The sequence below is a fragment of the Prunus avium genome, chromosome 5 (assembly GCF_965620075.1).
Source record: "Prunus avium chromosome 5, drPruAviu1.hap1.1, whole genome shotgun sequence".
NCBI lineage: Eukaryota > Viridiplantae > Streptophyta > Magnoliopsida > Rosales > Rosaceae > Prunus > Prunus avium.
In genome coordinates this window covers 21511736-21525332 of record NC_142288.1, presented here as the reverse complement: position 1 = coordinate 21525332, position 13597 = coordinate 21511736, and the positions used below count along the sequence as shown (strand labels likewise).

At 34.9% G+C, this 13597-nt stretch overlaps 2 protein-coding genes and 2 pseudogenes across 2 annotated transcripts; all 4 read left to right on the top strand.

Moving 5' to 3' along the window:
* The first annotated feature begins 1233 nt into the window (after positions 1-1233).
* Positions 1234-1951, top strand: LOC110759175 (protein LURP-one-related 3 pseudogene; annotated as a pseudogene).
* A 4322-nt stretch (positions 1952-6273) lies between these two features.
* On the top strand, positions 6274-7127 carry LOC110759177 (protein LURP-one-related 3-like). Its single transcript, XM_021961212.2, has one exon. It carries the CDS (start codon positions 6391-6393, stop codon positions 6928-6930), a length of 540 nt encoding a protein of 179 aa, XP_021816904.1. The 5' UTR covers positions 6274-6390; the 3' UTR covers positions 6931-7127.
* Positions 7128-8187: 1060 nt separating this feature from the next.
* Positions 8188-9019, top strand: LOC110759179 (protein LURP-one-related 3 pseudogene; annotated as a pseudogene).
* A 2615-nt stretch (positions 9020-11634) lies between these two features.
* Positions 11635-12563, top strand: LOC110747903 (protein LURP-one-related 3). Its single transcript, XM_021947972.2, has one exon. It carries the CDS (start codon positions 11746-11748, stop codon positions 12388-12390), a length of 645 nt encoding a protein of 214 aa, XP_021803664.2. The 5' UTR covers positions 11635-11745; the 3' UTR covers positions 12391-12563.
* Positions 12564-13597: the final 1034 nt, after the last annotated feature.

Below are 13597 nucleotides of genomic sequence, written 5' to 3'. Positions count from 1 at the left end.
TGGTCAAATGATATCGATTCAAGTGATTTTTTTTTTTGTAGAGATGATATTTGAATGAATATCTACAAAATAGACTATTTGGATTAGTGAAATACAATGCAGAGTATGCCCTACAAGAATGTCTTATTTGAGGGATCCCTCAATGATGATGTATATATGTCAAAATATTTGTATGTAGAGAGAGGGTAGAGCTAGAAACTTATTTAGAGGGGCCAGAGATAAATTTTACTAAAACTATATGCAGTTATTATGTATATTTCATTAATAATTGATACAAACGTTATTGGAGGTGGGAGAATTTGAACACATGACCTTGAATTCATAGGTTATTGCTCTTAACCTTGAGCTTAACAATTATAATTCCATGACATAAATTTTCACATTTAAAGAAAAGAAAAACTACGGTAAAACTTGCCATCTAGAATTGGATTTAACGCAATCTTTCTAGCTACTTTAGAGGCCTAATAAAGATCTTTCTAGCTACATACTTCTCATTTGTCCATTCCTTTCTCTTTTTTCCCTTTTAGACTTTTTGCGCAACAACACAAACATGTTCCTTCCATGTTTCTCTGAGGTCATCTCTTGTTTCTTTAATCTATTCCAGCTAAGCACACCAATTTATTATTATTTGCACTGTTATGTATAGGAATTTGTTAATTAATTATGTGGCCTCCACGTTGGAAGACCCCACGCAATGTGACAGTTTACGGGACCTCAAATTAATAGAAAATTAAGATAAAAATATAAATTAATTTGCCAAACATAAAAATATGTACAGAAAACGGCGAGTCCTTGTTAGCTAGCCATGTGCCACCAAGATCACCATCTGAATAATGTTAAAATCCCCTTTGTAAATTAATCTATTGCATATTTCATATAATACTCGTGAGAGCCTAGAAGAAGTCAAAAAATGTCCAAGATAATTTCAGTAATATATAAGAAGCTCTTAAAACTAATGTTTGTCAAACCAAAATTATAATATTTTGATTAAAAAAAACAAATTAAAAATAAAATTTATATACAATTTCTAGGCACATATCCCATATGCTTCTCATTATTTTATGCAATTACATATAATGGTATGCACAAATTAAACGTGGAGTTCTTGGATTAAGAAACTAATGTTTAATTAGACTGCATTAATTATATTCTCATTTTGAGGGAGTATAAATTACAAACTTGATTGAAGTACTCTCATCATCACACACCAAGTATCTTCTTTCACAAACCAAAGACTAAAGTTCTTTCATCTCTAATTTGCTCCCAAAATGGCCAAGGTTCATCCTCTCTCAATATCCAACACTGGTGATGATGCTTCTACTACTAGCACTTCATCATGTTCTAATAACAAGTACGTGACCTCAAAGAGAGAAACATTCACAATATGGATGAAATCGCTTGTGATGCAAGGAAAAGGATGCACTGCGTTTGACGAAAATGGAGAGATCGTTTATCGAATCGATAACTACGATGCCAAGCACAGCAACGAAGTTTATCTCATGGATCTCCGTGGGAAACTTCTCTTCACCGTGTGTGAGAAGAAAATGTGCTTTTTTCCAAGTTGGAAGGGGTATAAAAACAATGGTGCCAATAAGGCATTGTTTCAAGTGAGAAAAAATTGCAGATCAATTCTTGGAAAGAAAGGGTTTGCTTATAAAGTAACCATGAGATCTGATGGCAGCTGTTACCGGCTAGAGGGTTTGAGTGGTAAATCATCAGAATTCAGAATAACAGATAGCAATGGAGGAGTTGTAGCAGAGACAAAGAGAAAGCAGTCAAGTTCAGGAGTTGTATTGGGAGATGATGTGTTCACTTTGGTGGTGGAGCCTCATGTTGATCACTCCTTTATCATGGCCCTTGTCACTGTTTATGGCTTAATTAGACATCAAATATGACTTAATTAGAGCTGTCTCAGATACGTATATGCACGTATAGACCATATTCTTCTAGAAATTATATGAAATCAACTGAGTCTTTTTTTGGCCAATTTTGTACTTATAGTGATCCATAAGTAATACATGATCACTTTATCAAGGAATAGAAATTGATTCTCATTTCTCATTTCTCATTTCCTCTTCTCGTTGGCCGTACAAAAAGGAAGTATTTCATGTTTTGATTATCAGTCTATACTCATCTTGGCTTGCTTTAACTATCTCTTAAAGACAATGATCATCATATGGAAATCAGAATTTGATAGGAGTTTTTATTTGACTTGAGGTAATGAAGATCCATTAATCATGTTGTGTATTAGACCGGCATGGCCACTACTAAGTTCAAGATTATTGTCCCTAACTTAACCACGTAAATCTAATACCTTGGTTGGTTAGGGCGAATGCACCCATCCAAGTGTGAGTTTTTAACTCGAAAGGTGTTTTTGCAATTCTTTCCATATTTTAAAGATAAATATTTAGTTAAAGTAAAAACAATTGGTGAAAGTTGCCCTCATCTTCCTCATGTTGTATAATGTTCATTCACCCAAGTAATTATTCGGAATGCTTAAAGACTCAATTAATTTATATTCTATCATCAAACGATTCTATGAAATTTGCCCATGCTGTTCCCAAAGTGATAGGCAAGACCACACAATGTGACAAGTACTGAGGAGCCCTAACTACTAGATCATAACCGCGTGATATACCCTCCATAATTAAATTATGATTAAAATCACAACCATAATTAAATTATGATTAATATAACAACCGCGTGATATATAAGAAATTGATATATATGTAGTTTAAAGCGTGAAGTCCTTGTTTGTTAGCCAGCAAAGTGTCCACCCTCCGAATAATGTTGAAATCCCCTTTGTTATTTCTCTATTGAATATGTATATATAGCTCATATGATGCTTGTTTCGTAAGAACCTGGAACGAGTCAGAGGATGACAGTAAGATCAATATACATATTTCACCTATTCTAGAGACTCTAAAGATGCTCCAATTGTTTGGATCTAGATTTTTTTCGTTCATGGGCCCAAAGCAAATGCGCCTTATGAATGACGACAGTTCAAGAAAGAAAATGCTTTGGGCCTAAGAAGAGACTTTCAAGCCCACATGAGTGGTTTGAATGACAAAAGAAGCCGAGCTTTTCAAATCAAGGGAAAGTTTGCCTCACCTAGAGAGCAAACAAAGGGAAACTTGCTTACTTTAGTGCTTGCGTTTTGAAAGAAACAAGCTCGACCACAAAATGAGATGTTCTACCCTTGCATGCCAAGGAATTGTTTGCCTCACCGAGAGAGCAAACGGCGAGGCCATAATCTTCGTGGAGTACTTGCCTCACCGAGAAAGCAAGAACGAGATCGAGGCTGACCTGAGGTCAGAGCTCCACTGCCCAAGTTGTCAGAAAGTAGCCGAAGGTCATCTTTACCACCTCACAAATTGACCAATTGCAAATGAAAGCATAGAGCAAAAGCTATGAAGTCTGATTGGATAGGTGTCAAAGCGTGGCCATGATTATTGTCTCGGCCGAAGAAATAAAACTCTATCAAGACTGTTTTTCCTTAGGATTTAGTGTAACTCTCGTTAAAATGAACTTAGAAACAGTCTTGAATTCTTAGGCATTCCCCATTCCGATCGTTCATTCAATATATCAACAAGAAGTTCTTAGGATACTTGTATTTCTTAAGTTATTTCTTGACCACCATCTAATCCATTCAGATTTCTTAGGATACCAGTATTTCTGAAGCTATATGAAATCACTGAGCTACCAAGTCGAGTGTCACCACCAAGCTACCAAGGTCGGTGATACTATCCAACTATACACTCATTCTAAAGGCCTTGTGATTGAGGCCTAAAACTTTAAAGTCGAGAATTTGTTCCTATCTCGACCACAATCACTCGTAAGAAGTCAAGATCATAGGCAGATCACAATTCATTTGCTCATTCTTACCCACTACAACTTGTATTGGCACGCCACACACACCAAGAAGGACGTCTTTGTTACCAAATTCGTTTAGTCCATCAATTGTTTTATCCGAACAAAAATAATCGACCTAATTGGCCGAAAAGATTCAAAGGTCAACACCAATATTTCAAATAATTCACCAAGTGTCTCATTTGTTTTGATCTGAGAGAATAATAGGAGCCATGATTGGAGTAGAAACCCTTCAAACGTAACTAACTAAAGTGTGCCATCGTTTCTAATCTGCAGCAAATAAAACAACAAGCAAAGTAGCAAACATCTCCCTTTCCTTTTTAACTCAATGCGACAAATAGCCACGTCATAAATTGAAGTTCTTTAGTTAACATATTTGGGAATAGAATCAACATCAATGTATAGTTACATTGTTCCTTTTTGTTCGTTAGTTTATGGCAGAGTGCATGCACAAATTGGTAACCATAACTAATTAACAGATAAGCACTCAATATTAATATAGAAAAGTTGATATAGATCCAAATTCTCATTTAAAAGTTGAATTTAATCCTCGGATTTGGTGACTTTGATACAAGTCCTTTGACTTTTGTGCCACATAGGATTACATCCTTTTTTTAATATTGTCTGATGTAATCTTTTTATTTTATATATTTAAAATTATTTTTTGTTCCAATATTGCCCATTATCTTAGATTACTTACCTTAATGAGATATTAGCCAATATTATATTTCTTTCCTTATCCAATTTACCTTGAGCACATAAAACGTAAGGAATAATGAAGTTATTAATTGCAGCAAATTTTATGGTGGTTTTATAATAAATTACTAAATTTATGGTAAGTAAAGCCCTTTATTTTTTTGGCAAAATATTCAATTTTCATTCCGTCAATTGTTACATTTAATGTTCTTATTTGAAGATGAGCTTGAGGGTGGTTAGGGGATTGTGGTACAATGCCAGCGGCAGCAGTTGCTTGAGATATTTACAGGAGGCCTCCACCTCTGCCTCTTTCTCTGATTTTTTGACGACGTTGAAAAAAAAAATCAAGGCGGGGATTACCATTAATTGGGATGAGACTTTGGGGTTTCATTGTTGTCGTGGTTTGGGACGTTGCCCCTGACTGTTTTAGGGTTGACATGATTTAAAAGGTTGGTGTATTTTTTGATATATTTTTCTTCATATATATATATCTAAATTATAGGTAATATATTCCTTTAACAAAAAAAAAGTTATTAATTGACTTGTGTTTTGATATACATGAGATATAGGTACCACACTTTTTTGCCTTTTTGTTTATGAATCTAAGTTATAGGTAACATACAATTTACCACTTATCTTTTTTATGTACCGGAGATATAGGTAGCATATATTGTCCGACTTATGTTTTTATGCACCTAAGTTATAGGTAATTTAATATTCTCCTTGTTTATTTTTCCACCTTACATATAGGTAAGATGTTTTGTGGTTTGTTCAGCCTACGATGTAGATATATTATCCTATGGTATAGATATATTGTCATATTGTCCATTGCATAGGTATAATATGTCATATTCTATTTACCTATATGTCAGGTATATAATTTAATGTGGGTGCTTGTCTGATCGATTGGTATAATTTGTGGGTCTTTACTTTGTATTGATTAAATTGTATTTTATCCATATATTAGGAATATTATCAAGGAAAGAATTCAAAATTTAAATTATGGAATTCAATTACAAGGAAATAATGTATTAAATTTAGATTTTCAATGTGTTTTCCTTATTTACCTCAAAGGGTAAAATTGACACAACAAAAAAAGTAATAAATGCCAAAGGACCTACATCTAAAACTAAAACCGCGAGGACTAAACCCAATAACAGCTAATCGTTTTGGACCTAGATCTAAGAAGCCCATATTAATATCATACTTATCCAAACCAATAATTTGTTTGCGAAAGATAACATTGTATAAGTGATCCATTGATATAAGCGGATTAAGAAATTCAATTGATATATATGTGTCACTAAATGATGCGTCGATGAAAAAATTTGGTGTTCCTTACCGTACTTTTTTTATTTATAAAGAACTCTAACGATATACGAGAGAAATTTATTGATCACCAAAAAAAAAAAAGCCCTAAATAATATCAATTGGCTCTTCAAACCATTGTACTCTAGTGTTACAAGACAAAGCAGTCCTAGCAAGTCTATGTTCCTTAATACTTTTTCTTTATCTCGTCAAAATGTGAATTTGGACTGATGATCTGATTGATTCATGTAGAACGTGTGGTCATGATTCTTGGAATCATTTCTTTAATGCCGGCCCCACAATATATATGGTAGGTCACAGCCACAAAATGCATGTGAAAAATCTTGGGGAGCCCCAACTACTAGATAACCGCGTGATACACTCCATTATTAATTTATGATCAAGTCAGAAGTAGAGATAACTACTTTTATAAATTACTAATTAACTTGAATGAAGCAGTCCCAACAGTACCAATAGCGATGATGCTTCTTCAAGCTGTACTATTCATACACGTATATGACTTCAAAGAGAGAAACATTCACAGTATGGATGAAATCGCTTGTTATGCAAGGAAACGGATGCACTGCGTTTGATGAAAACGGAGAGGTCGTTTATCGAATCGATAACTACGACAACAAGCACAGCAACGAAGTTTATCTCATGGATCTCCACGGAAAACTTCTCTTCACTGTGTGTGAGAAGAAAATCTGCGGCTTTCCAAGTTGGAAGGGATGTAAAAATACTGGTGCCAATAAGCCATTTTTTCAAGTGAGAAAAAGCTGGAGATCGCTTCTTGGAAAGAAAGGGTTTTCTTATAAAGTAACCATGAGATCTGATAGCAGTTTTTACAGGTTAGAGGGTTTGAGTGGTAAATCATCAGAATTCAGAATCACAGATGGCAATGGAGGAGTTGTAGCAGAGGCAAAGAGAAAGCAGTCAAGTTCAGGAGTTGTATTGGGAGATGATGTGTTCACTTTGGTGGTGGAGCCTCATGTTGATCACTCCTTCATCATGGCTCTCGTCACTGTTTATGGCTTAATTAGACATCAAATCTGACTTAGGGTTAGCTGTGTCAAATAGACAAACATAAATACATATACTTGTAGCAAATAGTGGTTCTTAGTGAAATCAATTGAGTTTCTTGACCAATTTTTCTCAAGATTCCAACCCTTTTGGTGGGAATTCCACCCCACTTGTATCAATATGGGATATTATAAAGTAATTAATTATTAACTCAGTCATTTCATTTCCTCTGTTCCAAATTCATTTATTGGAGTTATGAATTTAAATTGATATAAAAGTTTAGTGGGCAAGCTGAGATCAATTAAGTTTTAAGGGATAAAATGAAACAAGTGTAATAATTCGTGAAGAATAGGTAACTAATAAGCCTTAGTTAAATTTAGCTATAAATAAAGGAGGATCTAAGATCCTTTCTCTAAGGCTTCTCCTTAGCCAAAATATATGCTCCAATCATGTTAATTACTTTGCTTCTAAATTTGAAGAGAGAGAGAGAGAGGGCATGTCGAACCTTCAACAGTGAGTAGATAAAATGAGAAGAGAATCCCATTTGTACAAGCTAGTTGGACTTCCGCATGGTCATTCATTCTACAAAAGGAGGCGGCCTTTAAAAAGTTATAAAGGTGGCAGCCAAGTACAAGCAAAGTAGCAAACATCTCCTTTTCACTTTTCTTTTTTTATTCTTTTGACAACACAAATATGTTCTTTCCATGTTTGTATTAGGTCACATCTTATTTATTTAAATTTTAAATAGCCATACTAATCTTCTTTCTTTTCTTTTTAGTGTTACTTATAAGCTTAAGATTCGTTAATGGCTTCTCTTTGCAAAGTCACTCAATGCGACAAATAAGCATGTCACCCTCCATATATTTGAGTTATTTTGGAAACCATGTACTAACAGATAAGACCTCAATGATCATAATTAATCAACAGATTCCATATAATTAATATTATTTGTTGGTTAGAGAATTAAGAAATTGATCATATAAACACAAAATCCCGACAAGTTCCCTCTTATAATACTCATGTGAGCCTAGAGGTAGTCAAAAAATGTCGAAAAAATGTGGTTTAGTATAAATATATATGTGTATATGTATACGCGCACACATAATGGATCATCTAAAAAACGTTTTCAAACTACTTTAAAGCTCTAAAAAAGTTTTTCAAAACACTTTAAACCAATTTCTATGCACATACAAAAAACGTGGAGGTCTTGGAGCAGCAAAACTAATAATTAAACCATTTTATTCTTAGTTCCCAATTTTCAGTACTGACTATAAATTACTAACTTGTTTCAAGTCTCACAAACCAAAAATTAAACTTGTCTCATATATCTCTCCTCTCCCAAATGGCCAAGGTTCATCCCCTCATAATACCCAGTACTACTGATGAGGCTTCTTCTGCTACTGGTTTTGCTTCTTGTTCTAATAATAAATATATAACTTCAAAGCGAGAAACATTCACTATATGGATGAAATCGCTTGTGATGCAAGGAAACGGATGCACTGCGTTTGATGAGAATGGAGAGATTGTGTATCGAATCGATAACTACGACAACAAGCACAGCAGCGAAGTTTATCTCATGGATCTCCAAGGAAAACTTCTCTTCACCCTGTGTGAGATGAAAATGTGTGTTTTTCCAAGTTGGAAGGGCTACAAAAGCAGTGGTGTCAAGAACAATAAGCCATGGTTTCAAGTGAGAAAAAGTTGCAGATCAATTCTTGGAAAGAAAGGGTTTTCCTATAAAGTAACCATGAGATCTGATGGCAGCTGTTACAGGTTAGAGAGTTTGAGTGGTAAATCATCAGAATTCAGAGTAACAGACAGCAATGGAGGAGTTGTAGCAGAGGCAAAGAGAAAGCAGTCAAGTTCAGGGGTAGTTTTGGGAGATGATGTGTTCACTTTGGTGGTGGAGCCTCATGTTGACCACTCCTTTATCATGGCTCTTGTCACTATTTATGGCTTAATTAGACATCAAATATGACTTAGAGTTAGCTGTATCAAATATACATATACATACTTGTAGCAAATAGTGGTGTATAGAATGAAATCAAAACATAAATTATTTTTTTACCCATATTTCATGTTCTTGTAGTTTTCAATATGAACTCATCTTAACTCCATTCAGTTCCTGGCTTACACCTTCACATTCATAGTAAGAGTTCGACTCTTACCCTGCTCGCTTTTCCTACAATTTTTTTATTTACAACAACAAACAAGATTTTAAATTCTTCTTATACACAAAAATTTCTCACTATTGTGAGTGTGGCAAAATTGATTGATACTAAAAATAGGGATGTTATCTTAACTATGGGATATTATCTTTATTTGAAAAGATAATATCACCAATTAAGATATTATCCAAAATTTGGAGATATCATCATCAATTAGTGATTTGATCCCAATCAAATCCCTAATTGACTCAATGTCACGCCCCGGATCCGGAGGTCGAAAGAAATCCCGCACCCGGTGCGTGAGAATAAAAAGTAAAATAAAATAAAAAGAAAGCTGAAACAGGGTTTAAAATGAACTTCTCTTATAAAAATAGCTCAAATTTCTTACAACTTTACAAGAAATAAATAAAGCTCTATCACTCTCATATAATTCAGCTTCAACCTGTTTAGTCCTTGTCTTGCCCACTAATTTATCTAAAAAATTAAATAGGGTGAGGGATGAGCAACCACCACTCAGTGAGTAGATTATGTAATATGTCAGTCAAGCAATGCCGTTTTACACACTCTAGAAAATATCATGAAAAGATACACCAATCCAGATCATATCACATCATCCCTTCATATCTCGGTTATCCTTCATAGCATGTAACCAACCACGTGACCCCTATTGGCCTCACTGCCCTATGTCCCCGTGTGGTACATCTATCCCTCAAATACTTCAACATTAAAGTTTTCATGTTCCATGAATAATACATACTTCATAAATATTCCAATCAATATATATATAGTGAAAGATTGCACCAAATTAGACATGCTTGACTTGAAATAGAGAGATATTTGTAAATAGAACAAATCCATGATAATTCATGGTTTTCATATTTTATCACAAAATAAGAAATTTTAGAGCACATTACATAAACCACTCACCTCGATAATGAGAGCTCTTAAAATAAATTGGCAAGACAACCCATCTACCTATCTTTATACACTATCACTCAAAGCAAGCTCCAAGAGTTTCATCACCACTCTCTCTCCTTCTTTCTCTCTTACTTTTTCCTCTTTCGATTTCTTTCTCTCTTCTCATGCACAACTATGCATGAAAACAAGAAATGATGATCCTATTTATACTAAGAACAGGCAGCAACAAACTTGTTATCCAAGTTTTGGATAACTACATCAACCCAATGACAGTAAGAAAAAGATATACAAAATATCTTTTATATGATAGCCACTTGTAAGTCAATTACTATGCTTGCATGTGCTAAAGCCACCTCTTACTTCTAATATTATAAATTAAATATTTAATATATATATAAATATGGTACTTCACACTCAATCTCTACAATTTGGGAAAAGAATATATATATGGCTACATTCAACACACAAGATAATCTTAAACCTGGCAAAAATACCCGAGAAACTCCACTCTCTCTCTCTCTCTCTCTCTCTCTCTCTCTCTCTCTCTCTCTCTCTCTCTCTCTCTCTCTCTCTCTCTCTCTCTCTCCAAGTAAATGGCACTATCACTGCCACCGGTCACACCTCTCATCTCTCCATATTTTCATACACGGCTCCGGCCACCCGGTTCTCCCCATAGAGAATACTTCGTACCCTTTTTTAGTTATTATTTCTCCTAGATACAATCACACTAAGTGTGTGGTCTTTTACTCCAATTTGATTTTTCAGGAATCAAGGAAGAGAGAGAAAGAAATTCAAAAGGTAAAGGATCTTCAAGCGGATATTCTCCCATTAGAATATTTCCACAAACAGTGACCCTCATGCCATTATATTTTTGGATCAGATTGAAGTCAACATAAGAGGATGATGATAACTAAAAACAAACAATAAGTGTGTTGCTTGTTGTTCATGGCATCAAATTCTTCCATATATTTAGGATAAATTGATTGGATAACAACAAACAAAAGAAAAGCCCTCCCAAGACAATGATGAAAGTTCCCCTTTATCTTCCGCATGCACTTATATATTGTACAATTGTTTACACATATGTAACTATTAAAGCATATTTGAGTCCGTAGGGTTAAGCAGATCAAGAAGTGAGGGAAAATGGAGGAATGAGTTAGAATTAGGATATGTCAAGCCATACCATGAAAATTTGAACTTTTTCGTCCCTTATATGCACAAGATTCCTTAGCAGATATAGCCACCCACAACAGAGGACGTGTGACACTTTCCCTATATTAATTAAATTATCATCAAATCATAATAAGGATACGGATATGAACAAAAATTATAGAAACCATAATTAATTTTCGATATACATGCAAATACGTAAAACAATATTTTATTAAAATGAAAATAAATTAAAAACAAATAATAAATAATAAATAAATAACTTACTGACAAGTCGATAGACTAACATAAGCTAGCCATGTGTAGCAACCAAATAATGTTAAAATCTCTATTCCTTTAATACTGGACAGACAGCCTACAAGGAGTCGAAAAAAGGTTGAAGATAAACATGTGGCTATGAACATATCCCCACATATCACATGCACATAGGTTAAAACGTGGAGGTCTCTTTGGATGTGTCATGACCAAACGATTATTTATACCAATTTCTTTCAATGGTTTTTTCCCAATTTTGAGTTGAGAATAAAATAGTAACTTCATATTGAAGAATTCTCACGCAAACCAAAATTTTGGTTCATCTCTCAGCTCTCAAATGTCTAAGATTCATCCTCTCATAATACTCAATAGTAGCCATGAAGCTCCTTCTAGCTCTACTGCTAGTACTTCATCGTGTTCTAACAAGTACATGACTTCAAAGAGAGAAACATTCACCATATGGATGAAATCGCTTGTGATGCGAGGAAACGGATGCACTGCGTTTGATGAAAGTGGAGAGATCGTTTATCGAATCGATAACTACGACAACAAGCACAGCAACGAAGTTTATCTCATGGATCTCCGGGGCAAGCTTCTCTTCACTGTTCGTGAGAAGAAAATGTGTGGTTTTCTAAGCTGGGAGGGCTACAAAAGCAACACTTTTGTTGGTGCCAATAGGCCAATGTTTCGAGTGAGGAAAAGTTGTAGAGGAATTCTTGGAAATAATGAGTGTTCTTATAAAGTAAGCATGGGATCTGAGACCAGTTGCAGCTACAAGTTAGAAGCCTTGGGGGGGAAATCATCAGCATTTAGAATTACAGACAGCAATGGAGGATTTGTAGCAGAGGCAAAGAGAAAGCAGTCAAGTTCAGGAGTTGTATTGGGAGATGATGTGCTGAGTTTGGTGGTGGAGGCTCATGTAGATCACTCCCTTATCATGGCCCTTGTCACTGTTTATGGATTAATTAGACATCAATTATGAGCTTTACATCTTTAGAGCTAGTAACTCTGATTTCTTTTTCTTTTTTTCGTTTTTGGTCTATGTGAATACGACCGATTTTGTGGTTAGCAATGTTGTTACTCATGGGGTTTTTTCCTCTCGTTTCCTTTTGTTGAAATTTTTCCTGATATTATTGTACATTTTTATTGAGATTTTGTGGGATTGAGCAGGTTAATTCAGCCTAATATTGTACATTTTCCATTTTCCTATACAGCAAGCTAATATTTCATGTATTAACAGAACCCAACAATGCTTTAAGCCTGGAATTTAACTAATAACCTGACAGAGGACCTCTCTCTCTCTCTCTCTCTCTCTCTCTCTCTCTCTCTCTCTCTTGTGTAAGACGTTATAATGTCTTGAACCACTTAATGTGGTCTTCTAATAAGATAAGGATTGGAACTCTATGTTGATTAGGAGCTTAGCTGTAGCCTAGTCTTTTAGTCCTCTCTCTCTCTCTCTCTCTCTCTTGATCCACCTTTTTTTGGGTCTTGTTTCAATGAACTTCCATGTGTATCATGCTTTTTTTTCTTGATGCATAGTAAACGCACAAATTTTCTGCAGCAGACAAGCATGCATGATTGGAGGAGAAGAGAAATAAATTTTCATTATAGGCAACTTGACTTCATCTGGAAATAAAACGTGAAAATGAAGGCCACAATTAGAACATCCAATTGCTAAGTTGCAAATTCTAATTAGAAATCTACCTCTTGTTTAACTATTATGACCCAAATCACCCACCTCTTAGTTGTCAGCAAAGAACAATAAGACCAATCACCAAAAGTCCTCTCAAATTTGAAGTACTCCATGATGTTAGTTGTAAAAAACAACTTAAGTGCATAAGATTTCTAGTGAACAGTAATATTGGGGGACGGGGGACTTGAACCTAGGACCTCGGGTGCAGGAGTAAATGCTCTTAACCACTTGATCCCCAATTTTGAGATTTGTTTTGTAATCTATAATACTCAATGAACGAAACACAACTACTGATGATTAACAAAGACTTACTAATGCCGACCAGAAGGCCACCAGCCAAAGGAATACATGTAGATTGAAGCAGCCATAATTTGACTGGTGTGGTACTTGATCTCCACAGATTTTAATGGTCAGTTGTCCTTCACCAGGCCAAAGGCAAGAAACAAGGGTGTAGATTTTGGCCACACATCACAAGCTAATTGAGTTCAGTCCACGA